The 27,231-nt window shown below is 37.0% G+C and overlaps 4 protein-coding genes, 1 long non-coding RNA gene, 1 other non-coding gene and 1 pseudogene across 8 annotated transcripts; 4 read left to right on the top strand and 3 right to left on the bottom strand.

Moving 5' to 3' along the window:
* Nucleotides 1-4,218: 4,218 nt before the first annotated feature.
* On the top strand, nt 4,219-8,777 carry LOC106413106 (annotated as a pseudogene).
* A 409-nt stretch (nt 8,778-9,186) lies between these two features.
* Nucleotides 9,187-11,986, top strand: LOC106416327 (F-box protein SKIP5-like). 3 transcript variants are annotated; one of them, XR_007327114.1, is made up of 5 exons: nt 9,187-9,433; nt 9,896-10,040; nt 10,106-10,184; nt 10,975-11,179; nt 11,386-11,694. XR_007327114.1 is itself a non-coding variant. In XM_013857184.3 (5 exons), exons 1-5 carry the CDS (start codon nt 9,283-9,285, stop codon nt 11,762-11,764), a joined length of 813 nt encoding a protein of 270 aa, XP_013712638.2. In that variant the 5' UTR covers nt 9,193-9,282; the 3' UTR covers nt 11,765-11,986. The 3 variants fall into 3 exon arrangements, 2 of the variants coding, with proteins under 2 accessions (XP_048620589.1, XP_013712638.2); XM_013857184.3 differs by having other exon boundaries at nt 9,193-9,433; nt 11,121-11,179; nt 11,386-11,986; XM_048764632.1 differs by having other exon boundaries at nt 10,975-11,986.
* Nucleotides 11,987-12,845: 859 nt separating this feature from the next.
* Nucleotides 12,846-16,813, bottom strand: LOC106414347 (protein NRT1/ PTR FAMILY 5.4). The gene is made up of 6 exons (XM_013855016.3): nt 16,539-16,813; nt 16,232-16,449; nt 15,850-16,101; nt 15,165-15,436; nt 14,156-14,552; nt 12,846-13,440 (listed from the first exon to the last, which is right to left on the bottom strand). Exons 1-6 carry the CDS (start codon nt 16,609-16,611, stop codon nt 12,973-12,975), a joined length of 1,680 nt encoding a protein of 559 aa, XP_013710470.2. The 5' UTR covers nt 16,612-16,813; the 3' UTR covers nt 12,846-12,972.
* An 868-nt stretch (nt 16,814-17,681) lies between these two features.
* Nucleotides 17,682-17,754, top strand: TRNAE-CUC. Its single transcript has one exon. It is a non-coding gene; the product is annotated as a tRNA-Glu (tRNA).
* A 4,344-nt stretch (nt 17,755-22,098) lies between these two features.
* Nucleotides 22,099-23,879, bottom strand: LOC125591125. The gene is made up of 5 exons (XR_007327113.1): nt 23,451-23,879; nt 23,295-23,369; nt 22,910-23,073; nt 22,598-22,825; nt 22,099-22,345 (listed from the first exon to the last, which is right to left on the bottom strand). It is a non-coding gene; the product is annotated as an uncharacterized LOC125591125 (long non-coding RNA).
* A 28-nt stretch (nt 23,880-23,907) lies between these two features.
* LOC106414258 (protein SHI RELATED SEQUENCE 6-like) lies at nt 23,908-25,083 on the top strand. The gene is made up of 2 exons (XM_048764631.1): nt 23,908-24,580; nt 24,659-25,083. The coding sequence occupies exons 1-2, from the start codon at nt 24,208-24,210 to the stop codon at nt 24,862-24,864; spliced, it is 579 nt and encodes a 192-aa protein (XP_048620588.1). The 5' UTR covers nt 23,908-24,207; the 3' UTR covers nt 24,865-25,083.
* A 1,014-nt stretch (nt 25,084-26,097) lies between these two features.
* LOC106413103 (post-GPI attachment to proteins factor 3-like) lies at nt 26,098-27,126 on the bottom strand. Its single transcript, XM_048766962.1, has 5 exons — nt 27,031-27,126; nt 26,801-26,960; nt 26,735-26,747; nt 26,481-26,668; nt 26,098-26,282 (listed from the first exon to the last, which is right to left on the bottom strand). The coding sequence occupies exons 1-5, from the start codon at nt 27,124-27,126 to the stop codon at nt 26,098-26,100; spliced, it is 642 nt and encodes a 213-aa protein (XP_048622919.1).
* Between the last annotated feature and the right edge of the window lie 105 nt (nt 27,127-27,231).

Raw genomic sequence — 27,231 nt, 5'->3', positions numbered from 1 at the left:
CTACTTCGTGATCACCTCCTAAGTCTTTGTTTACCCGTTCTTCGAATCCATAGTAGGGTTTCTAGTTTGGGATCTATCTATCCAGGTTTCCTATCTCAGTGGTATCAGAGCAGTGACAACTTTCTTCGAACCAAATCATGGACACCAGATCAACAACCGCTATGTCTGAGGTGAACAAACAGCTCGAAGAAATCCGTTCATCACAATCACAGCAATCAGAAGCAATAAGAAAAGATTTGGGAGGAGAAATCGCAGAACTCAAAACGATGATCTCACAAATCTTAAAGGCTTCGCCTCTCGAACACACTCAATCCGCCTCTACACCCAAGCCAACAGACGCCTCTTCATGAGACCAGAGCAACATCAAAACTACTCCATCCGATGCAGAACACTATCCACCACTACCCCCACAAACTCTCATCTCGCTTGACCAAGGTCGGATTTCCTATGTTCGACGGAACAGAACTCAAAGAATGGATTTACCGATGCGAACAATTCTTTTCCATCGATAACACCTCACCAGAGTTAAAAGTCCGTTTGGCCTCTCTTCACATGACCGGAAAAGCAATCCAATGGCACCATGGATATATTGCAAATCGCTACAACATATATCCTCTATGGCCAGATTACGTCAGCGCTATATCTTCACGATTTGGCGACCTGTACTACGACCCTCTCGCCGAACTTGTTAGCTTAAAACAAGCAAGCGACCCTATTGATGTCTATCTGGAAAAGTTTGATTGTGCGATGACACGACTCACACTTCCACCAGAGCATGCTTTGAGCATCTTCTTAACCAAGATGAACCAACATCTCGCCCTACACGTTCGACAATTTAACGTGACCACAGTGGCTGAAGCAGCACGCATAGCCAAACTTCATGAGCTCTCACTTCAACATACCCTGGCAAAGACGACTCGATCTTCTTTCAACCCCTATCAGAAGCACAATTCATCATCTTCAAACCAAACCACAACTACAAACACAACACCTAACCCGAAACCTCTCCTCCCGAATACAAATCACAAATGTCTCACATTCGACGAGATGCAGGAACGTAAACGGAAAGGTTTATGTTTGTTCTGCGAGGAACATTCACCCCGGGCCACAATCTGAAACATAAACGCGCTCAGATACTATATATTGATGTCGACCAAGGAGATCTTTCTGAAAACGAAGAAGATGACGCACCCGCCACTGACGTCACTATAGAGGATCAGGATCATAAAGTCCCCACGATCTCAGTCCATGCTCTTAATGGCTCACCGACATATAACTGCATGAGAATCATGGGCCAATACGGGAAGAGAAAACTACACCCACTCATCGATCCAGGAAGTACCCATAACTTTGTCGATCTACAAATGGCTAAGGTTTTAGGTTGCAATCTCAAAGCAATCAAACCAATGACAGTACTCGCGGCCAGTGGAGATTTAATCACCAATTACAAGTGCAGCGACTTCACATGGAAGACACAAGGATATAAATTCCAAATTAGGACCTTGGCTGTAGCGATCTCGTCCTCGGTGTTCAATGGATCTCCACATTAGGACCAATTTTATGGGACTTTTTGAACCTCCGTATGGAATTCAAATTCAACGGCTTGAAGCACGTCCTCCGGGGAATCACTCCAAACGATTCAAAAGTCATCTCCAGCAGTAGCTTAAATAAGTTAATGCTACATGAACCGCAACTGGCACTTCTACACCTTCAGGAAGTCGACAATACAGAGTCATCACAAGGACTCAACCCCGAAACGATTATATACCACACTGAAGCCAGCGGTACCGAACCTGACACATCAGGCTCACTACAGATCCTCCTCGATTCCTATTCAGACATCTTTGGTGAACCCACCGAACTCCCTCCTTTCCGTAAGGGACTTAACCATAAAATACCTTTGGAATCCGGAGCTAATCCAGTCAACTTACGGCCTTATCGCTACTCGTCGCTACAGAAAGATGCAATCGACAAAATGATCCAGGAGATGCTAATTCAAGGAATCATTCAATATAGCTCGAGCCCGTATGCATCTCCAGTGGTTCTTGTAAAGAAAAAGGATGGGTCTTGGCGTCTTTGTGTCGATTACAGAGGTCTCAACAAACAAACCATCAAAGACAAATATCCAATACCTCTCCTAGAAGATCTACTTGATGAACTCGGCGGCGCCAAATTTTTTTCAAAATTAAACCTCCGTGTTGGTTTCCATCAGCTGCGAATGTCACCAGACGACATCCACAAAACAGCGTTTCGCACCCACTCTGGTCATTACGAATATCTCGTGATGCCGTTTGGCCTCACAAACGCCCCTTGCACGTTCCAAGGTCTCATGAATCACGTTTTTGAACCTGTCCTACGAAAATTCCTCTTGGTCTTTTTCGATGACATCCTAATCTATAGCAACACATGGGACGATCATCTGCTTCACTTGGATATGACCTTCACAATTCTACGACATCAACAATTATACCTCAAGAGATCCAAGTGCACTTTCGAAGCAACAAAAATAGAATACCTCGGCCACTTTATATCTTCTGATGGATTCAGTACAGATCCTTGAAAGATTAAAGCCGTGGCACACTGTCCCACGCCTGCTAACCAGAAACAACTACAAATCTTTCTCGGTCTTGCAAACTATTATCGCCGATTTATTCAAGGCCATAGCATTATTGCACGACCATTGACATTGCTCCTTCGCAAAGACGGTTTCTCATGGTCATCTGAAGCCTCCGCAGCATTCCAAACACTTAAGGATGCTCTAATATCAGCCCCAGTTCTTGCTTTGCCGACTTCTCTAAACAATTTATCGTTGAAACAGACGCATCTAAAACAGGAATAGGAGCGGTTCTTATGCAAGAAAACCACCCTATTTGCTACATCAGTAGAGCCTTGGGTCCTCGTCATCAAAACCTCTCTGTTTATGAGAAAGAACTTCTTGCAGTAGTCCACGATGTTCAGACATGGAACTCGTATCTCGCCCATAACAAGTTTTAATTCGCACAGATCAAAGAAGTCTAAAGTTCCTTTTAGAACAGAAGATCACCACACCGTTCCAGCACATGTGGTTATCCAAACTAGTGGGTTATAGTTTCGAAATTCAATATAAGGAAGGTAAAGAAAATGTTGCAGCAGATGCCTTGTCGCGGGTCTCTGGTTCTCAGCTTCTTCATCTCGCCTTATCTCAGATACACCACGACTTCTACAAAGACCTTCAACGCCTTTGGGAGTCTGTTCCTAATCTTCACCAAATCATTCAAGAGCTACAAACAGAACCGTCCAAACACTCAGCCTATTCATTCACTAATGGCGAGCTGAGAAGAAAAGGCAAACTTGTGGTCGGTAACGATCCATCAATAAAGCTCCACATCTTTCAATGGTTACAAGATTCAGCCGTTGGTGGTCATTCAGGAAGGGACTCTACCCTGTAACGCATTAAATCTATGTTTTTCTGGCCTAAGATGAGCTTGGAAACACAAAACTATGTCCGCAATTGTTCTGTCTGCCAAAGAAACAAATATGATCTCGTGGCGAAACCGGGTTTACTGCAACCACTACCGATCCCAGCTGGTGTATGGGAGTCAGTGAGTCTCGACTTCATTGAAGGATTGCCTCCCTCTTCTGGAAAGCACTGTATCTTGGTCGTTATTGATAGGCTTAGTAAGAATGCTCACTTCCTGGATTTATCACATCCTTATACAGCCATGGACGTTACTAAGCTTTACTTGGATCAAGTTTTTCGTCGCCACGGTATGCCAAAAGATATTACAAGTGACAAAGATCCAACGCTTCTAAGCGAAGTCTGGAAAGAATTATTTCGCGTACATGGCGTTGACCTCAATTTCTCAACTGCTTACCATCCACAAACCGACGGACAGACAGAGGTTACAAACAAAACTCTCGAGACCTATCTACGTTGTATGACGTCCGATTCACCACATTCTTGGAGTTCGTGGCTTCCTTTGGCCGAATGGTGGTACAACACCACGTTTCACTCAGCTATACGCAGTACACCTTACGAGATCATTTACAGACAGCCACCAGTTCACATGCCATACCTTCCAGGCGAGAGTTCATCTCCTTCTGTCGACAGAACACTTCAGAAACGTGAACCTGTTATTGATCTCATGAAGTTCCATCTCTTACGAGCACAAAACAGGATGAAGCAATACGCAGCTGCTCGTCGTTCTGTCCGAGAATTCAAGATAGGTGACTATGTTTATTTAAAATTGCAGCGTTATCGTCAACATTCTTTGAAGGGTCGAAATATTCCCCATAAGCTTTCACCTCGGTACTATGGTCCTTTCTTGGTGCTCGATCGGGTTGGATCTCGTGCGTACAAGCTAGAGCTTCCTCCAACAACTTCTATCCATAATGTCTTTCATGTCAGTCAACTCAAGATTTGCCCTAATCCTCCTGCTTCAACTCCAACGCTTCCTCAATATCTCAATGATGTTGGTACTAGCAAGGAACCTGAATTGATTCTAGAGAATAAAATGGTTAACATGCATAACAAAGCTGTCACGAAAGTATTGGTTCAATGGAAAGGATTTACACCTCAACAAGCTACTTGGGAGTTCTATCAAGACTTCATTGCCAAGTATCCAGACTTCCATCCTTGAGGCCAAGAATATTCTGAAGGAGGGAGTATTGTGACAGGAAAGTCACAATGTCGGTTCTTCATTATCCGATTTCCTTATTTCTATTTTTCCTTTTAATACTTGGCTTTATCTTCTATTTTCCTTTTCCTAGTAGTTAAACCTCCTCTAGGTTTGCTATATATATGTAGCCTTAGAGCAATGTTTTATTCATACAATCAATAAACGCTTTCTTAAACCTATTACTTCCTTCTCAAGCAACTTAAGTTCTTACAAGAGCTTTGTATTCAAACTCAGTCTTTCAGGTTGATCCTTCTACTTCGTGATCACCTCCTAAGTCTTTGTTTACCCGTTCTTCGAATCCATAGTAGGGTTTCTAGTTTGGGATCTATCTATCCAGGTTTCCTATCTCAGATGTGTGGAGCAATCAGGGAATGTGATTTGGGTTATGTGATTCGACTCTGTTTCTCGAGTCATGTTTGATTTGGACGAAGAAGAGGTAAAAGTCTCAATCTTTTGCTATACTTCCAACTTCTGAATATGATTATCAATCAGTTTTTGAATCACTCCTGAGCTGATGATTCTGAGTTTCCTTCCTTTGTTATACATACCCATTCTGGGTATGAAGTGCCCTTCTCTGTGTAAGCAACTAAGCTCTTTGTCTTGTATTCATAAAAGTCAACTTCTTTGATGCTTCTCTATAGCCCATCTCTAATTTTCTGGTGGAGAAGAGAGATAGCTTAAGTGGTTTGATTACATTTCATTGTTCTGTAGTTTTTCATAGTAACAGAGAAGAACGAGACGTTTAGGCTTTGACTGCATTCAAGGGATAAAACTTAAATCTTAGAAGTTAAGGAGGTTCATTGCCCACATAAACAAAGAATGATCTGAGCTAGCTTTTCTTGAGTATTGGATTTAGGGTCTGGTAGTTGAGTACTAGAATCATATGAGCAGAGAGACTAATGATTGGGAAAGATGTCTTTTACTTATGTTATCTAGTTTTATATTCAAGTTTTTCACTTTTCATTGATCAATCAGTTTTTTTTTGTGTGGAAAGTGTGCCTATTTTTTCTTAACATTCATGTTCTTATATGATTCTACTTTCCTTCGGTTTTGTTCCCATGTGGATGTTAATACTTGCTTGTGCCTGATTCTTATTTTGTTTTTATGGTCTTAACCTGTGTTTTCAGCTTACTAATATGATATGGGGTGATGACGGTGAGACAGGCGACCATATTGTGCCCTTTAAAGTAAGAAGTGAACAACTTAAGAGGAAGGAACACATCGACGAATCTAATAAGGCAGTTAAGCCAGCTTAGCAAACATTAACTGGGACTAAAGTTGAATTCCATGATATCAAATTGGGGAGCAGTTCGCGACATAATGCCACCGATGAGGGGATTCCTCAAACGGGTTTCTGTATGAGCTCATGGCCTGACTTGTCGCTTCCCCATGCTAGATATAGTTCAAAGACAGGTGGTGCGTTTCTTGAAACAGTGCTGTTTTGCTTGGGTACGTTCTTTCAAAATCTAATCATGTTTAAACTTATATGCTCACTCACCCTGTTTTACCAGAGAAAACATCTGAACTTTGGAAAGGCCCTCATATTTTTCATAGCACTGCCACTGATGAGAGTCAAGAGGAAGGTGCTTTTGATGAGAGCGGGTGGGCTAACATTGGTAGCTTTGATGATCTTGATCGAATGTTCAGGTAAAGCTTGTTCGCTTCCTGGCTGAGCTATGCGGTCTGTATCTAACACAATATCCCCACAAGTGGTGACTTTGCAGCAATGATGATGTCCCTATATTTGGCGGTGGCAGTCTCAGCGGTGCGGATGAGTTATGGTCTTCTTCTAAAGATGTATCCAATACTCCATCAAAACCATTACCATCAGTTTTGGACTCGCAAGATCTAGGATTGGATACTAGAGCTGAGTTTGAGCAACAAGAGAACCAGCAATTCCCATTGACTGGAAAAGCCAATGGTCCATCATCCCAGTGTGTCCCTAGTGTAGGTGTATCCCTAAGACCTGAGCAGTATCATGAGCATAAGGGTCAACCCTCAGATGAGGACCAGGTACTATGCACAACAGACTGCTGAATATTGCTCACATGTTTATGATAAAGTGAACGGAAATAAGTATAGATTCTTATGTATTGTAATATGCAATGTTCAAGAAACAGCTAGGCGTTGGACCTTTTATAGGGGATTATTGCTTATGCAGACGCATAAACTGATTTTTTTTTCAAATTGTTTTTTCGTTTAAGTCCGATTTGCAGATTAGGCAGGGGCCTAGGTGTTGCGTAGACCGATTTTTAGAGCACTGACTAATATGTACAGCTCCATTGAGTCTCATTTGTTTCATTTCCTTTTTCTATCCAGCCATATCAACAAGATAAAATGAAGTTTTTGAAAATGTCTGGGACTGGAACATTTCATGATCTATACGGTCGTAGGACACTGTACAGGAATTCACCTGGAAAATTTGTAAATCAGTTGGCACCGTCAGGATCATCATTGATTGCTATTAATCTGCAGAGTGAGTCTCAAGGGGCTATGACATGACACTATCCACATATGCCATCAAACCAATACATGGCTACTTCTGGTTTTGGTAATCAGCTGATGCATCCTTCCTACAATCCTGCTACTGCTATCTCCCTAAACATGGTAACAGATGCCTCTGCACGACATTCAATAATGACGCCACAGGAAAAACTAGAAAAGCTAAGGGGCAGACAACAAATGCAGGCAATGCTTGCCATTCAGAGACAATTTTGCCATCAGGTTCCTCTAGCAGATCAATACATTACTCAGAACTGTTGTCAAGATAATCCACTACAGCTTGTCGACACAGCTAATCTTCAAGGTCTAACTGCAATGCCTTCCTTTGATCCTAGTTCATCTTTGGAACCAGGTGATTCTGGAAACTTTGCTGATGGTGTTGATAGTTCATCAGAATTCTCGGTTCTTTATCGGCTTCAAGATGTTGTAGCAAAGGTATTCAAATGGCTGGTTGGTTGTTATGTTATAAAAAAAAGATGAAGCTAATTGTAGGTGACCTTTATGTTGGGAGTAACTAATACTCTTTATTGACATGCAGTTGGATATGGGAACAAGGACTTGTATACGAGATAGCTTATTCCGGTTGGCTGATAGCGCTGGTCAGAGACAACACACTAGTGATAAGACTAGCCAGGATGACCAGGAGGTGGTTATTCCTGAAAAAAAATCCAGATATAGGTGAGACAAATTTATGCATATTAATCAATATGGTATATAATAATATTACCACTCTTTTATGTGATGTTATAATATTGTCCTTTTGATAAACTTTATCGTCAAAATCAGTAGGTGGTTTACATAGCTAGCTCTTGGTTTTTTGTTCTTACAGATATGGCGGAATGCTAGACAGAGAAACAGTGACCAATCCCACAGACAGAACTGTGGCTCATTTGCTCTTTCGCAGGCCTTTTGATATGTTGGCGGCAAAGCATATGGAAGGAGGATTAGAATAACCAGCTTCTTCGAAGACGGGAACTGAAGACAAAGTGATTTTTTCTAAATGCGGCAGACAAGAGAGTCACATAAATAAGCAGAAAGCATGAGAGGAGGAGGTGATACGTGCAGGTTCACTTGCTTTAGGGAATGAACCCAACTCTGGATACAATAGTACTGTTGGTGAGATGGTTGTTGAGTCATCCCAAGGAAACAAAAGAAAGTTGTGAAATCTAGAATGGTAAACCATTATTCCTTGCTGTGTATTATGTCCCCCATATTATATACATTCATAGGGTTCATATGCATATGGATTCATTGGTATCTGATGCACAGGTTTTGCCTTTGTTGTCAATTAAGTTTAGGTTGCAGTGTTAGAGAGGAGAGCTTGAGGAAATTAGCAGAGTAGACAAACATCTCTCAGCATCTCTTTGAACAAACTCGTCTTTCATGTGACGCTCTTGTGTCTTTTTTTCTTCTTGTCGTGTATTAACATCTCGTCTTGCTTCTCCAAAAATGTTTCATTCGATTTATATAATATTAGTTAAACAAAAGTACCAACAGATCCGCTGTAGCTCACAGGTTAATTTTGATTCTGAAATCCAGGTTCAAAGCCCGGCGGCGGAATATAATTTTTTGTATTTAAAAATTGCTACTTTTTGAATAATATCGATTACTCCGGTTTAGTCTGAATGGGTAAGAAAAAGTTATTGTTCTCCTAATTATTTAAATTGACCCGATTGCAGAGACCTGGATAGTCCACATAATCAAAACAACCAACGGTGAGGATGTTCGGACGCAAAGGAGAGGCTTTCTAGACTTTAAGTCTGATTGGCCCATTTAACATCTCTTTCTGTTGTGCCTTTTCTAAAACGTTTCATTTTAATATATATATATATATATTAGCGGAACAGAGGTACCAACAGATCCGCTGTAGCACACAGGTTAACTTCAAATCGATGAATTCCGGGTTCGAAGCCCGGCAGCGGAATTAACGATTTTTTTTTTGGTTGTATTTTAAAACCGAATACGCTAGTTTTTGAATAAAATCGATTATTCCGGTTTAAAAACGGTAAACCGAACTTATACCAAAAGGAGAAGCATGTTGAAGTCAGGGATGGTAGATAATTGAGTCGGCTGATCGATTATTAACGACGGGGGATGACTTTAGGGTTCATCGATTGCTTCCATGGAGATTCCTAAAATCTCAAAGGTTGACAAGCTAATCGCCGAGCCGAGGATGAAGAAGAAGAGAATGAAACCTGAATCTCTCACATCTCTTAACAATCTCGATGATGGTTGCCTCATGCACATCCTCAGCTTCCTCTCTCCGATTCCTGGTAAACATACGCATATCTATTCGTTTTAAACGATACCCTTATGTTTCTCTGTTCAATTTCGCTCTTGATTGATTCAATTGTATTGTCTTTCCTAATTAGAATTTAACACCAACTCAATTACGGTTCTTTAGCTCAAAAATTCAAACTTTTAAGACCCAAAGGTTGCGACTTTGAAACTCCTCAGATCGTATTCAGATCACCATCACGGTTCTGTAGCTTAATTTTTTTTAACTTTAGACTCAAATTTGTAAATTTTTAACGCCCCAGATCATTTTCAGACAACACTTGCGGTTATGTAGCTTTATATCAATGTAACTTCACTACTAAGACAGCATTTTTTTGTATTGAATACATATGTTTTGATCTGTATTGTTTTGTTTGTTTGCATGAGACTTGGCATATTTTGTTACCCATTTACAATCTGTTTTCAGTGCTTTCTATGTATCTGGTATGAGTTTGCAGATAGGTATAACACAGCACTCGTTTGCCACAGATGGAGATATCTGGCTTGTCACCCTCGCTTGTGGCTACGAGTCGACCCTTTCGTGAAGGATTTATCCCTCCCTGGAGTTTTCCACAGCATTGAATCAGCTGTGTCTGCTGCCAGGTTTGTGATGTACACCTCTTTGGTATTAGTAGATGAAGTGTCCCTGACCATTTTGTCACCTCTAGACCTGGCGATACCATTTTAATAGTGGCTGGTGGAAGTCATCGCGTTTCCAATATTCAGATTAAAAAGCCCCTTTGTCTGGTATGTCTTATCATATTTCTAATCTAATTTCATGGGTTTTTTTTTTGCATTTCCATGATATATATAACTTCATCTAGAATTACTGAAGTACCTATGTTTTACATCTTCAAAAGTAATAAAAATATGTGAAAGTTTTTGTACCAACGTCTCTGTAAAGTAAATAATTTATATCCAAAAAACATGTGAAATGTGAATGAATAGCCACCTATCTAATCTGATTAGAGGATGGAGATCTACTCCTAGCTCTTGGTACGGAGATCAGTATGCATTGAAAAGATTTAGAAGATAACAATCTCACATTTTAGGTACCAAATAGGGTTGAAAGACAGCTAATACTGGAATCCAATAACTGTAAGAGTGGAAACTATGCACGAGCTGTTTGTGACTTGGTAAATTATTTTCAGAGTTGCTTCTGAAATCAGCACGAGTGAGAGTACTAATGAATGTTAGAAAAACTTAAAAACTTGAGAACTAAAGTTCCTTGACCATGTGAGGACTCGAAGAAAAAGGACTTAGTCTGGCTTCAAAGTCTTAGAAGATTTTTGGGATTCTTTTGAGTCTTCAATCCATTGATTAATTGATTCTGCCCCCACCTGCGTCTTAGTAATCCTCATTTTCTCATATTCAAAGCTGTAATAAAAAGCAATTGAAAGTATAGCATGATTTAGGATGAATAGATGGAGTTGCACAATATGGATAATAGTTATTTAATCACTACTCTAATGATGCATGCACATTAGTGTGTTCACCGAGTTAGGGGTTGCCTTATCAGTGACCTCTTTGGTTTCAGTTAAGTGGAAGCCCCAATGTCTTGAGGCTGAAATAGTATTTAACCTTCTTCGCTGAGGAATGGGTTGTGTGCTGCTAAGGCATAAGTACCAGTGTTCAATGAATCAAATAGTATTTCAGTTTTCATCTCATATTTTCTTTGTTCAGATTGGTAGTGGCGAGATTCCTGATGAAACCACCCTTGTATGTTCTAGAGGATCAGACAGGTTTGGAGCTCATATTCCCTTTTAAGTCATCTCTTTCACTCTGCAGTTTTTTCTTGTAAATGCTTCATTGGAGGTTTAGTGTCCTAGTAGTTGCTGCTTAACGCATTTATGACATCATGTTTTATGTCACCATGCTAGTGTTTTTTTATTTATCACAAAGAAAATTCTTTGGTATACGGCTTTTTGTTGTTGGGTTTCTTTTGCAGTGCCCTGGAGTTGCTATCAACCTGCAAGCTAGCGAATCTAACAGTAAAAGCCGAGCTTGGCTGCTGCTTGCTTCACAGGAGTGGAAGGCTAACGATTGATGGATGTGTGCTTCAATGTGAAACAAACCCTTTGGATCATCTTTCATGCCCAATTGTGAGCACTGCTGGAGGAGATGAAGAAGATAACTTGAGCCGCCATGTGGAAGTTAAGGAAACTGTTGATGAAAAGATTAAGGGAAACAGTGTGACTGTTTTGCAGACAAGGATTGAGGGAGGTGCAAAGGCTGTTGCTACTAGCGGAGACTTGGTATTGCAGCGTGTTCGAGTCATGTACTCGAAGGATTACCTCTATTTCTGGTTTGATGTAGATCAGGAGTGAGAGTGATCTCTCTGTTGTATGTTAGATTAATTACTTGCACCTTTTTCTTCAACCTGCAACATTTGTAACATTAGGTGGGATGGTGGTCAACTGGCCATCTATCATTATTATCTCCTTTGTTCTTTATTGTTACTTTTTCTTTTTAAAACATAATGTGTATGATTATGTTAAGAATAATGTACTTAACATAATCATATAAAAATAATACATAGTTTTTTCAAATTTGTATATTTTTAACTTAGAAAGTGTTTACACAATAAATATTTTTCGCTCTTATAGAAAGGAATTATTAAGGAGTGTATTCAAATTTTCAATTAAACTGATTTGTGCTAAAATGATAAATGATGTTATTTAAATATAATATTTTTAAATGAAAATTTACTGTTACTAAACTTGTAATTTTAATATATTTTAAAATGGAAGGTTATTGAAAATATCTTAAATAGTAAATTTGAACAGATTTATAGTGATTGAAATGTGTTTTGGTGTAGTTTCAAAAATCATATTTTAAAAATTTATAGGTTTAAGTGAAATTTTAGAATGTTTTTAAACAAAAATCACTGTAATTTCACAATATTCCTAAAATCATTTTAAAATTCATTATAATTATATTATTTCGAATATTTCAAAACCCAACGAAAGAACCGATCATAACATTTGAAGGAGATTCAAGAAGGTGGAAAAGCGAGTTTGTAAAAGTTTCTTGAGGAGAATGGTAGGGTTAGTCCAAAGCCTAAACCTTTAGGGTTTAAGGAAAGGTCGGAGATGTCTAAGAATCTGATGGGAAAGAAGCAATTAGGTTATGATGAAGAAGGAGACCAATCAGATTCTTAGACATCTCCGACCTTTCCTTAAACCCAGGCTTAGGCTTTGGACTAACTCTATTGTTCTCCTCAAGAAAATTTTACAAACTCGCTTCCACACTTTCTTTGTTAGCTTACCTAGAAAAACTGTACCCACTATATCAGGGATCTTCGGTTCGAATAACCGCTGAAACGAAACTAATATTATACTATGTGGTTTTGGGTCCGAGGGATTATGAACTTTGATCCTGCACTTGTATTATAAAAAAAAAGATAAAAAAGAATTAAAGCATTTTTTCTTTCAACAAGAACAACCACAGCAATCATGGATATAAACCATAAAGCCGGTATACAACCATCCATAGAATATTAAGAAGCTACTACTCATTTGAAAACAATTTTTGATCACTCTTCTCTTTCTCCTTCAACATCATCATCATCTTTGTCTTGAACTTTCTTGTAGACAAATCGGTTAGCCATAAACAAGTAAAAGCAGAGACTCACAGCGTTAAGCGACGCGATGACCCAATAGAAGTAATCAAGATGTGCTCTGTTAAGGTTGTTGACTAGCCATTCTTCACCATGGCTTTTGCTGATAGTCTGAACGGCAGATATGATTCCAGTACTAACAAAACTCCCAACTCCAACAACGCTCATGAAGATGGCTGCACCGATACTTCTCATAGTTTCAGGCATTTGATCATAGAAAAGCTCTTGCATACCAACAATAGTGAATACATCTCCAATACCCACTAGTATGTATTGTGGAAGTAACCACAAGCTACTCATTGGAACAACTTGTTTTGGAGAGTCAATTAGTCCATGATCTCTCGCAATTCTAAGTCTCTTTGCCTCCACAAAACCACACAACATCTGTTAAAAACACACAACTTTCATAAGTTTCATTTTAAAAGTAATAAAATGTGAGAATATAAGCTCCCACTAATAATATATGAGATTTAGACCCATTCATTTATAATCTGTTGATTTTAAATTGGAGGTCCAGAAAATATAATATAGTATCAGAGCCCGAACATACGATGTCCACCCCAGAACCAAAATCGATCAAGTCCATCAAAACAGGCCTGATCGATCTTCAACCGAGATGACCTCAATTCGTATGATCAATCTGACCGAACTGAATTATGGATTGAGATATTGTCGAGATTAATATATATACAGAGTAATGTTCCGCAGGGGCTGTGTAAGAATATACGTTTATGCACCGGAAGTTTCGATGGGATATAAATATATATAAGTGACTTAGACCATTCATTTATTGTCAATTGAATTTGTGTTAGAATCCTAGAATATTTAACATGTGAGATATAAGTTGACATATCGAAACTTCCCATGTGTGAGTTTATATTTTTTTTTTATAATTATACAAGAGTATTCTGGCCCCACAGAATTGGTCCAGACTAGTCATGTGTTACCACATGATGTGTCGGTCTCTTGTCTCTGGCGATGCCTCGTCTTTTATATTCTCACATAAAAGACAAGGCAAAAAATGTTATAGTCTGCTATTCAAAACCTAAAGTACTAGCTAGCAATATAGGCAGAAGGTTGTTAGGATGATACACTTTACCATGTTGAAAGTAGCAATAAATAAGCCAACGCCGATTCTCTGGAGAGATGTGATTCCAGAATGGTGATTCGTGATCTTTCTAACATTAGGAACAAAAACACGGTCGTAAAGGGGAATGAAGATGAGGATGGTGACACCAACAATGCTTTGGAAAGCAGCAGGAGGTATGGTGAAGTGGTCACCAATGGTTCTATTCATCATGCTTCCTTGCTTTAAGAAGAATGTGTTGAGCTGAGTAAGTGTAGCAGAAAACATTATCAAGCTTATCCAAATCGGTACGAGCCTCAATATTAGCTTTACTTCTTCCACTTGGTTCACGGGACATAATCTCCATGGGTTTCTACTTTTGTTCGACGTATTATCAACCTCATCAATGATTGTAGCTTTGTCCAGGAATCTGCATTACGTAAAAATGATATCATACGATAAGTGGTAGATATCATTCTGTGAGTTTAATTTATATTATACATATATATGTTTATTGGGTTATGACTCAGAACAATATATTCAATGCTTAAAACCAGGACCCAATGTCATTATCCATCTAACGATCATCATGACTAGGAACATGGCGTTGTACGTTTTCATGAGTAAAATGTAATAATCATTAAACCTTATTTAATACGTAATTATTAATTCATTTCATTTTGAATGTTTAGTATATAGTACAAGTTCAAATTAAGTGGCTTCACATGATTCCATGCACGTTCAAAGGAAGATAAATAAATCCTCAGAATATTCATTCTTCTTCTTTTTCGACGTCTACAACTCAACCCTTTCTAAATATTAATACGTATATGTATATTTAAACAATATAAATACAGGTGTTAGTCCGATGACTCGGTTCCAGTTGGATTAAGTAGTTTTAGGTAAATATTCTATGACAATATATTAGCATTAAAATGCATATGATGTGCCCATAAAACGAACATGTTGGACCACTTTAGATGTCAAACAGTTGTTGAAACTGAGGTGATCAAATATAGAAATAAAGTAATTAAGCAAGTACCTGAACTGATTGGTTCTGGCAAGAAGATGGGCATTCGTTGACTCCGACTTGTCCTCCTCCGTGCCTTCCTCGTAGCATATGCCATAGTGGTGGCGTGTGGTGCTTAGTCGCCATTTCTTAGAAGCAGCTACGATGACTTGAGCAACTCTCGTGAGAGGGCTTCCCACCGGAACTTGTTTTTGATATCTCGGAATACCGATCAGAAATATGAGTACAGCTATTCCTACACTTCCTGCTATTACGCTGAATCCTGCTAACCAACTCACTCGTTCCTTTGTAATTTATAAAAACAAATAAATATATATGAACAAACACGAATCAATAACAAAGAAAAGAAAACAAAAACACATTAGAGAAAATACAAATCAGGTACCAGTGCGGTTGATTATGTGAATGAATAATTTACAATCGATTAGACATGTATTTATACAGACTCAAAATTCGATATTCTATTTCCTTTTAGAAAAAATACTTATCTTCTAAAAGTAATATTTCCTAATCCTAAAAGATATTCAGTACTAACGAATGTGGTCTACCTGTGCATTGAGATTTAAGTCATTTCTAGAATCAACAGTTTTAATAAAATTGAAAAAGAAGAAATTGATGTTTTGGTTTGGGATATATATAAACGAAAGACATAAAGGTTTTACATAATAAGAAAAAAGTTAGAGAAGTATTATAATACCTGAATGAAGATGAGGGCAAGAACAGCTATGGAAGAACCAAGGACAATGGACAAGTACCAATAATTAAAGAATGATGTCTTGGTTGCCTTCTCCTCTGCACTAGCCTCTCCGAACTGGTCAGCCGCAAAGGTCATGACGCATGGCTTATGCCCTCCTTCTCCAACCGCCATCACATACAACGCCATAAAGAACGCTTTTTCTCTTAGCCGTGGTGCCACCACCGTCACCGACAATGGTAACATTACCATTCCCTTTAATTTTTAAGATCAACGTTCATATATATTAGTAGCCGTTCATATTTGTTTGAGATCTCAAAAAAGAGATCGAGAGATTTTTTTTTTTTTTTGAAACACAGAGAGAGAGAGGTATATATGTGCAGACCAGGAGATAAACAAAGGACGACAAGAGAACGGTTTTAAAGCGGCCTAGGATTGAGTCAGCTAGAAACGCCCCGAGAATGGGGAAAAGGTAAGAAACGCCGAGCCATGTGTTGATGTGTTTGGCTGCCGTGGCCGTGGACTGGCCTAGCTCATTCGTTAGAAATGTCATCAAGTTGCTTGCGAGACCGTAGAACGCAAATCTCTCTGTCATTTCCACAACTGCAAAGATTTGACAATAATATAGGTACGTAAATACAAATGATCAGCCGATATTGAGAAGAAAATTCAAATCTCATTTGATGTGTTACCCATGATGAAAACGGCAGCGTTCCATCCTCCTTTGGTTTGTTTGTTGACAATGAGGGAAGTAGAATCTGCCATGGCTGAGAAACTTTTTCTCGTGGAAGCTCCGATCGAGAGATTGTTATGGGTGTATTTAGACGGTCTCCTAAAGGTTGGGAGATTGTTCTGATCACGAAGATGTCCTTTTATATTGTGAGATTTGACTATAATCTCTAGGTAAGCTTTTCTACTGTATGTGTTTTTTTATATATATACATATACTTAGAGCATGATTAACACGGGGTTATTAGGATGGAGTTTTTAGCGGAAGTTAAAAAACTGTTTCTTAACTTTTAACTAAAAAAGCTAAGAACCGGTTTTTAAATAAGGACTTTAAGAACCGGTTCTTAAATAAGGACTTTAAGAACCGGTTCTTAGTTTTTTTAGTTAAAAGTTAAGAAACAGTTTCTTAACTTCCGCTAAAAATCATATTCTAAGAACTCCGGGTTAATGATGGTATTATTAACTGCATGTGATGAGAGTCTTTGGCGGAAAGCTTTCTAAAGGTTTAGCTTTATAAAATTTCACTTGTAAATGCATACTGATTGTGGCTAGATGTCTAATCTTTTCCGAGTAACAAATAATTAATTTTAAAACCTATAGTTTTCTACTTTGTTTATCTACGTAAGTGTGTGATTGTTTATTACAGTATATATGCGATGTTGAATCTGGATGGAAGTATTACACATAAAAACAAAATAGGGTACAAACCTACAAACTATAAGGTTGTTGTCTTGTTGATGTTGAGACTATAACTAAACTAATCTAGAAGTGTGTGTAAGCAAATCAAGGAAAGACTTTTATAATTGATTCTTCAATATCCAAAGACTTGAGAGATAGATAACAAATCTTAATCTTTATTTTACATCACCACTAGTCACTCAAGGCCAAAACTAGCAAACTTTACTTCAGCTTGCAGCAATCAGATTTTAATGTAGTTATTAAATTCAGTTTATTACTGAATATGGGGAATGAAACTGACATTAATAAACAACTACTATATCTTTTTCTCGGCCGATCGAATTCTATTCAAAATCGTAATCCATAACTTCCTTTAAATTCTTTATAACTAAATAACTAATTATATTTCATTTATGACCATCAACAAATCCGTCGTAGTCTAGCTGGTTAGGATACTCGGCTCTCACCCGAGAGACCCGGGTTCGAGTCCCGGCGACGGAGCTTTTTTGAGTTTGTTCCACTTAGGGGTGTTCAATCTGGATATCGGTTCGGTTTAAGTTCGGTTTTTTTCGGTTTTCGGTATTTCGGTTAGTAAAATATAACTACCATTCTAAATCCATATTTACTTCGGTTCGGTTCGGTTTATATACCGTCGGTTTTCGGTTTATTCGGTTTTATACCAAAAACATAATTATTTAGTTTGAGATCATATAAAATGAATTTTAGAGTCATATTATCAACACAGTCATTTATTAAAAACATATTACATGTTCAAATAAATGAACAAAAAAAGTAAAAATGCTTTTACCATCAAATAAAATAATCAAATCTATAACTAAAATCAGAGCCTGAAATTTTGAAAATAAAAATATGAAACAAAACAGAAACATGAAAGAAAAGTTTTTCCACTCTTCCATATTGAGTGTTCATTAAAGTCATGATTTTCGATTGAACACGAAACTCTGTTTGTTTATAGATAAGAAAAAAGTTATGAAAATTTTCCATTAATTATTTTCTATCAAATTTATAATCTTCATATTAATTTAGTGAATACTAAAATAAAGCAAAAAGATAAAAAAAACTTAAAAATAAGATGTCTGAATTGCGATGTATTGTTATTTAATTATAGTTCAATTGTTTTACAAATTGTTCTTTATTACTATAACATTATGGTAATAGTTATTAACACAAATTTAACTTATATAACAAATAGATATTCATGTATTGTTATAAAACATATACATATTTACATGTTTCTACTTTTAGTCGGTTTTGTTCGGTTTATTCGGTTTAATCGGTTATATACCAAACCATATCCAAATCCTGCGGTTTTTATCAAATTTTATCCATTCGGTTTATATGGTATATACCAAAACCAAACCATATTGTCTATTTCGGTTCGGTTCGGTTCGGTACGGTTCGGTTTTACCATATTGAACAGCCCTAGTACTTCCACTTATAATCTTCTGGTATCTAGCAAATTTTGTATTGCTTCTTTGATCGGCCTATCTACACTAATATTGCGCACCCTTTTCCCCAATGATCCTCCATTCCTCCTCATGTTCCTGAAGTCTGAAGATAACCCTACTGGTTGCTACATGACCTGCTTCCAGATGCCCATATAATTGAAGGGTAGTGAATCAATCTAACCAAATAAAAAAAAAATTATATTTTCCATATCTTCTGTATGATCTTTCATTTCTCATTTTGCATTAATTTGCTTAAATTAGAAGTTTGTCTTTTTGGCAGACGGAATAATACTACTTCACTTTCAAGCTGTTGCATGGACAACATGCTAGAGTCCTCGAAGGATCTCTAATCTTGTTCTTTCTTACTTCATCCTAGAGGCTGCATACTAGAAGTTGGTATTGACCTTCTCCCAAGGTGGCTATACTTGATTCTCCAAATCTCTGGTCAGCAGAACAAGTAAGCATGCAGCTCATTGGCTATTGCTATTGGTTTTCTGGTTCAGCAACCTAAAGCCTTGGCTTAGCTTCTCAGACATACAGTAGAGTACTATAAGAAAAAGTAAAATGAGAAAACTTGGTGAAATTCATAAGGTTTATAATATATTCAGGTTCGTTCAGTTTGATGCCTTATAAGAAAATCTGATGTCCTCAAAGTTTATAATATGCTTTGGTGTCTAAACATCAGCTTCATAGGCTTTATCTAGTTGCCATACAACCTATATTGAGCTTCGTCGTGCATAGAGATGTTAAAATGAGCTTGAAGCCCGCGGGCCTATTGGGCTTTAGTATAAACGGACGGACCCGTGACCCATTTATTATGATACAAAAATAAATAGGTTTATACGGGTCCGTCCATTTAGGTTCGTCTCGTTAGCGGGTATACCCGCTAAATAAACATATGCCCGTTTATGAGTAAATAAACGACTCGTGCAACACATGAAGAGGATCTTATCAAGGAACAAACCATCGAGGTAGTAATCTTTTTCTTGTCCACATTCTCTAGATCATCTCAAGATTTGATATCTATCCGTACTTTTGATGAAATGACTTTATGGAGCACTTGAGCACCGTTTAAGCATCGATTGTTTGTTTGTTTGCATTTTAATGTGTTGTATAGTGTAAGTGCATCTGGACCATAAACACAGAGTGGTTGGGGGAGACGATAGCTATCTAGGCACCATGTGTTTCCATGATAACTATCTGATTCCACCAGAACCATACTCATTCTCTCTCAGGTTGTGTCCGATTACTGCATGGGACTTTGGTCTTGTACATCTACAAGGATCAACTTCCCTGCTAGAATCTCTTCTTGGATACAAGTTGAATGCTATTCAGTTAGACTTGAAAGTATGCTCTAGTGAGAAACCTACTAATAAACTATGAAATAGTTACACTCAACGATAAAAAAGCTTTTACACATTCACCATGTAAAACACTCATAAACTATCTAAAAAGTAAAAGCTTATGCGCATAGAACACACAAAGTGGAATTTTTAATGTGGCGAAAAAGCCAATTTAGGCGGGTACTTTTCCAATAAATGCGGGACCCATCCACTTGAAAATATAATAATTTCATTTTCTTGCTGACTTTTTAACCATTACAGTTACAAACACTAGAGATTCTCACCGCGCTATGCGCGGTTTATTTATTTTAAAATTTTATAATTTTATGTATATATGAGTTATTGCATTTTATATTATATTATATTTTTCCGTACAAAAAAAGAAATTATATTATATTTTAAAATTTTTTATAATTAATTTAAAAATTTTGTGTTATTTTTGCCGGTAGTTTATATCATCTTAACTGAAAAGATCTAAACTATCTCATAGATAAATAAATTAGAAGAAAACAATTCTCAAATGATGCACTTACACTTGTGTTATAGATTAAGTTTTTAATGTGAAATCAATTTTTTGAATTCTATTTTTTATGTCGGTATAAATAGTTTAATTTGTTTGTTTTAAATTATCTAATTTCATTATGTTATATTTGTTTATTATCCGGTTATTTTATATTATGTTTTTGTTAGACTATGCAAGTGTATATATTTTAAGTTTATCATTTTTTTTTATATTGAAATATTTGGTTTTAGTTATTTTTTGTCAAATATTTTTTAATCGATAATCTATTTTAACTATTATATTTTTGGCTTTGTGTTTATGTGATTAATGAAAACATAACCGTATTAATTTTTATGCGGTCTGCCATTTTGTCGATCATTTTATAAATTAAAAAATAGAAGCGAAAGTAATATGTTTCATTAGTGTTTTCTATTTGATTTATTTGGAAATCTCTTTATTTCCTCCTCATGTGGTTCTATATATGTAAATTGTAAATGTTTTAACTATACTAATTTGTATAAATTTTATTTAATATGTTCTATATATGTTGACTTTATGATCGTGCAAGTCGGTTGGTTTAAATATTCGAATGAATACAATATTCTTAGATTTTACTTAATATCATGAATACAAAATTTTCTTTTATAGTGATGATATTAGATTTGTGTGATCGTCGCAGATGAATCATTTTTTTTTGCGGTAAGATCTTTCTTACCTTTCTTTAAGTGTTCACCTTTTTTTTGGAGTTTTCATTTGTTGATGTTCTTTCGATAATCGTTGCACTATAACATTGGTCTTAGGTAACTGAAAATCAGATAGATTTATCAATATATAAGTCAGAAATTTATGGACGTAGATGATATTATATAAGTGGTGTCCATTACGTACTTTATTATAATACCAAAATAGCAGTGTAACATAAGTTAAATGCTAAGCATTAGACATACTAATTTATTTTGCTATTACTTTGTTAGGACCCCCATTATCATTTAACATAATAATTTCCTATTGTCATGAACATTAGTACATTACTTTGTTCATGTCCATATTTGGATTCATTCAACGTATTCCTCATTAATTAATTTGACAATGAATGTTTTTCCATTCAGAATATTTTGCGGTAAGATCTTTCTTACCAAAAAAAAGAACTCTCCGTCTCCCATATTAGACAATGAAAACCGTAAATTCACCTCAAATTCTATAAATTAGAGATGGTTGAGAGTAGGATGAATCTAAACAGATTCTCTCAGTTTATCTTCTATCTCAAACCAAACACCCGTCCATTATCATTTAACATAATAATTTTTCATTATTAACAAAAATCTGATAAATTTCAGGAAAATAAACTAACATATTTGTTTCTCTATTCCTTCAGCAATAAGTGGCTGCTATGAGTGTGAAAAGAAAACATGAATTTCAGTCATATTTTTTTTACTGATTTGTGTTCAAATTTTTTTCCAATGACTTTCATTATTACTTTTAGCGACAATGAGTAAATGAGAATTTAACCTCTTCTGCAAGTAACCTACCATACCAGAAAATAATCTTTATGCAATCAAGAAAATCTGCAGACTGATGTTCAAAAAAACAAAAAAAAAACTGCAGAAATATCTTATGTCTCAGTGGCACATTCTTTTCTATCATTTAAGTATGGAAAATTATCAATCAAAGTTGAGACTTCTCGGTTTTAAAAATGTGGAGACTCTTCACAATGTGGTCAACCCAAGTTTTAAACAAAGAGCGTGTGGTTATTCTCCCTCTTTTGCCCACTGGATCACCTGCAAAACAGGGTAAATAGGCATGTTATAAAAATAGAATATAACATTTTCTTAACAATCTCAAGCTTCATTAGAGAGTTTGGCTCTAAATCTTCTCTTACAACTGTTGTTGTTTCTCTGTTGCTGGACATCTCCATAACCCACTAAACAATGCTTTTCAAATCATTTTTTTAGGATCCGTGTGTTTAAAAATCAAAACAGAAAACACAAAAAAGATTTGAGCACGTATCTATGAGATTAACTACTAATTACCTTGGGTTGAAAAAATCCATCACTCTAGGGAAATTGTGTTTCTGAGACTCTAGGCTTGGCAAAAGAATATTATCATGACAGAAGTCTCTACTCTGAGCAAGCTATTGCGTAAAGAGACTGCATAACGCGAATGAGAAGCTAAAGGGCTTGCCATTGATGTTTCTAACCCGAGAAACCAATGTTAAGTCGCCATCTATGGCAAGTGAAACCTTAAGACGGAACTTAAAACTGCATAGGGAAACACACACACACACATACATTAGTATCTGTAAAGAGAAAGAAGATAAAAGGCAAATGATGATGCTTTCTAACCTGTGAGGCCATTGCTTTAAGTCCTCTTCTGTTGATTTGAGAAGAAGATCAACAAATGATTTTCCAAAGGACTCGTTTGAGGCAAGGGGAGGTGGGTTCTCATCGATGAGCCAGATTTTGTTCCTTGCAAACCCATGTTGATCAAGTGATCCACAATCTCCAAACTTCAAACACACACACACACACAAACAACTCAATTACAATGTTCAAATCAAACAATGAGAAATCTGAGGATAAAGTTACTTGAGGATAACAAATCTGTATCCCTCTACGCATTGATTTTGGGTGTTTGAAGAGAACGTACACAATTTCACATTTTGTTAAAAATCAGATCTTTATTATTCTTCCTTCTTTGATGGGGTTATGGTCTATACAATTAAGATACCTTGTTGCTAGTGAAAAGAAGCTCCTTGCCCTGGTAATTCCTCCACGAAATCACTTGTCCTCCATGTAAACTAATCTGCAAAATAAAAACCCACAACACATAAACGAAAGGCTCTAATCTGAGAGAGAGAGGTAAGAAGAAGAAGAAAGTTGAAACCTTTGCAGAAGCGCTGTGAGGGTTTCAGAGAAGGACTTGGTCAATGCCATTCCAATCTTTGGTAATCTCAGTAGTTGCTTTATCATCTCCACTTTGGTGAGAACATTGTTGCTACAGATGTTTGGTTTCGTTTTACCACTATAAAAGGATTGAAGAACAGAACTTAATGATCTAGACTGGTTGTGATGATAAATACAGAGAAGAAACGGAGATTGCAGGGAATGGAAACGCCAGACTCTACGTCGAAGAAGATTAGGTTTAGAGAGGTAGGCTTCACACGGGTCATGGTTAACTACTTTTAAAACCAAACGAAAGCCCATTTTCTCTTCAGTCTACAAAAGCGGTAGTGACATGGCAGTCAAAAGCATTTTTATTGGTTGATTTTTTAATTTGACGTGGATGCCTTTAGAGGGCTTGATATCTTACTTTTAGTATTGTAAGATGTGACCGCAAAACTTTGTAAAAGAAAATAAAAAAATCTTTTCTTTTTCACTCATCTTTCACTGCCATATCTCTCTCTTTCTCAGTAGTCACTGCCATAGCTACCGCTCCTACGAGAGTCTACGAGCTCTTCAGCCTACAAACTTAGCTCCCTACCTCCACGCGCTTTATAATTACTTCCACAGTGGCTAACCCACCTTCTCTCTTCTCATGGCCACAGCACCATCAACCTTCACCATCATCAACTCCTTTCTCCGCCGTCGCCTCCACCGTCCCTGATCACTCCTCCGCCGCGGTAATCAGTACTCCAGACTACATGCTAGGCCTCCGCAACACCGTCTTCTTAAATCAACCACCGTCGCAGATTACGCAGCCGTCGCTGGTAAACTTCACGGGGGCGGACGTTAATAACAAGTCGTCGAGGAACAGTAATGTTGAAGAGAAAGTATGCAAAGATTGTGGGAACAGAGCAAAGAAAGAGTGTCTGTTCGAAAGGTGTAGGACTTGCTGCAAAAGCAGAGGATACAACTGTGCCACTCACGTGAAGAGCACGTGGGTTCCTTCTTCTCATCGTCGCTCCGTGAGCCGCTCTTCTTCTTCGTCTTCCGACAGGAACAAGAAGCTCAAACTAGATTCTTCCGACAAACCCAAAAGTGTCGAGATCGTTCCGACAACCACTTCTCGCCAAGGTAATGAAAAATTGAAAATCCAAAAATAAACCTATTTGGATCTGAATTTTGGGAATTTTTTTTCTGTGGAATCTGTAGAGACAAGCTTCAAGGAAGGATTGCCAGGGAAAATCGAAGCTCCGGCGGTTTTTAAACGGACGAGAGTAACGGCAGTAAGCAACAACGAACAAGCAGAGATCGGTTATCAAGCGACTGTAACCATAAGTGGTCATGTCTTCAAAGGCTTTCTTCATTACTATGGTGTTGATCACAACAAATCATTTCCATGTCTTTCTAATAAATGATGTAACAAGTTCATAGGCCGCTACATTAAAACATTAACCAAGTTATTTTATATAACCAGGGGTTTAGCCCCCGCGCAAGCTAGGTATGTTGTCGATGCTGTGTTGTTTTGTTTGTTTTTTTGATAAAAGTTAATTTTGTCATGTTGTCTATAATTGTCTACGAATGGAGGATTAAAAGTTATACATGTTGATTAGGTCGATCTAACAATGACCATAGTATTCATTTCGTTGTTATTTTTTTTAATCTTATATTGGTATAGATTTGATTGACCTCTAGCGTAAAAATGATCAAAGATAACCGAACTTTTGTAGTTGTTAAGTTACAGCTAAAATAGTGTAAGGAAAAAGGTTTAAATTTTGATTTTAAAATTTTTAAATGTATATGTACAGTAAATAAAATAGTTTTCTTAGTTTACACGGATTTTATTGTGAAACTTCTCAAATGTAGTATTTTTTGTAAAATTAAAGTAATACGTGAATATATTTATATATTTATATTGTTATATAACTATTTAGTATAGAGGTTTAGCGATTTTTTTTTAATAAAAATGGTTTTGTGGTTTTTAAAAAAAAAATCAATTGCAGACCAAAAAAAGAAATTGGTATAGCTTTATGTTTCAAGAAAATAAACTGGGTTTAAATTTTTTAGGTTTGAAATTTGGTGGACCTTAGAACATTAGTTTTCTCTGCTTCTAACTCAACCGTTAGGTCGTTTTATTTTTCATCGTCGGGACTGCTTCTAGGTTTTCAGTTATTAATTCAACTCAATGATCGTCCACCCCGCCAAAGGCATCTAGGAGCGTAGTCCCGCGCTTCCGAAAATATTTTTTTTTCAATATGGAACATTATTGTATCAAACATGAGTAAATGTATATAAACTGACCAAGGCTTTCGACTTGTGGTTCCTTACTGCAAGTGTTTTAAGTGACTTTACGCAAAGGTTAATATGGTGTCATGAAATTATTGAAATACTTTAGATTTTGTATGAATGGTCATTAAAGCTAATTTTGTTTAATTAAATTAAACCCTACAATTCACACAATTTATGTAAAATCAAATTTTATTAACACAATCATATATAGATCACAAGATTTTCTCATAATAACAAAAGTCTTAAGACTCCAAAAAGATTGACAAAAGTCTTAAGACTCGATTGACCAAAAGCAAGGCCTAGTCAAATCTTTGAATAAAAACATTAAAAAGCTCAAGAAACCTATGCATCTGTAAGTAAACTTACTTCGCCTTTGTCTTAGATTTCTTGAGAAGACTGGAAGTTCTGAACTCAGCATCGTCTCTAATAAAGCTCCACCAAAGAATGGTTAGAGGAACTGTGGCGAGGTGCCAAATAGAGTGAGCATCAAAGTAGCCTCCATACGGAGGGAAATCATATATCTCTAAAAGCATAGCTAAACCTGAAGCTATCACAACCACCCACAGTTTCCAATTAGAAGGATGCCTAAAAATAGCTGCTCATCTTGCCCATAGGAAAAGCTGACCGACTCCCATGGCCACACACACAATCATGTTTCAACCTGTAAACAACATTGAACTCACAGAGAATGTGGAGAAAAAAAAATGGAACTGGTTTCAAATAGGGGAAAGAGTTCTTTGTATACCATAGTCAAGTTTGTAGAAGTTAATGTACAGTATGTGGGTGGTGACTAAAGCTAGTACTGGAGCGGATACCATGACTCTTGCAGCCTCCACCCGAACATCAAAGGTTCTTAGGATGGATACGATGAATGAGAATCCGAGAACAGCTATTGCAGATGAGAAGTCCAACCTCTTTGTGATGTCAATATCCCTGAGAAACCATAGAGACAGATCACCAGAAGATTGTGGATGATAAAAGTAATATGTAGATGATTACCGAGTGTGGAAAACTGCACTCCAGAACCAAGAGTTCATGGACAGAAACCAACATATTCATAGTAACCCGTCCTATCTTGTTTGAGAGGCAACTTATAGTATAGTGTAATGAAGAAGGAGAGCCAGCCATGGAAATGCATCGCTAGGCTTAGCACAGAGAAAGTAACAGAAGCAAGGTCCTGACAATGACCATGGGCTCTTCTCATCATGGCTACCATGTCCGTTTCCTGAACAAATTCATTAAGTATTCCAGTTCTCTAAACATAACATCTAAATACTGTAGCTTCTCAATCTTACCATGATATTCTCCATTGAGCCAGACATGCAATGCGTGGCTAACGTTAGAAACTCTAACAGTAGGTTTGCTTCCTTTATTCTTAAGGTCACTGTCATCTATCTTGAACCTATAATATAGAAAATTAATAAGATAAAATTCTTATGTTTCTTTTTGATGTTTTCTTCTTGAAATTCTAATTCATAAAAAGAAATCAGACTTGT

The sequence above is a fragment of the Brassica napus genome, chromosome C8, assembly GCF_020379485.1.
Source record: "Brassica napus cultivar Da-Ae chromosome C8, Da-Ae, whole genome shotgun sequence".
NCBI lineage: Eukaryota > Viridiplantae > Streptophyta > Magnoliopsida > Brassicales > Brassicaceae > Brassica > Brassica napus.
Note: the sequence above shows the minus strand (reverse complement) of the source record. Positions and strands in the feature narration are given on the sequence as shown.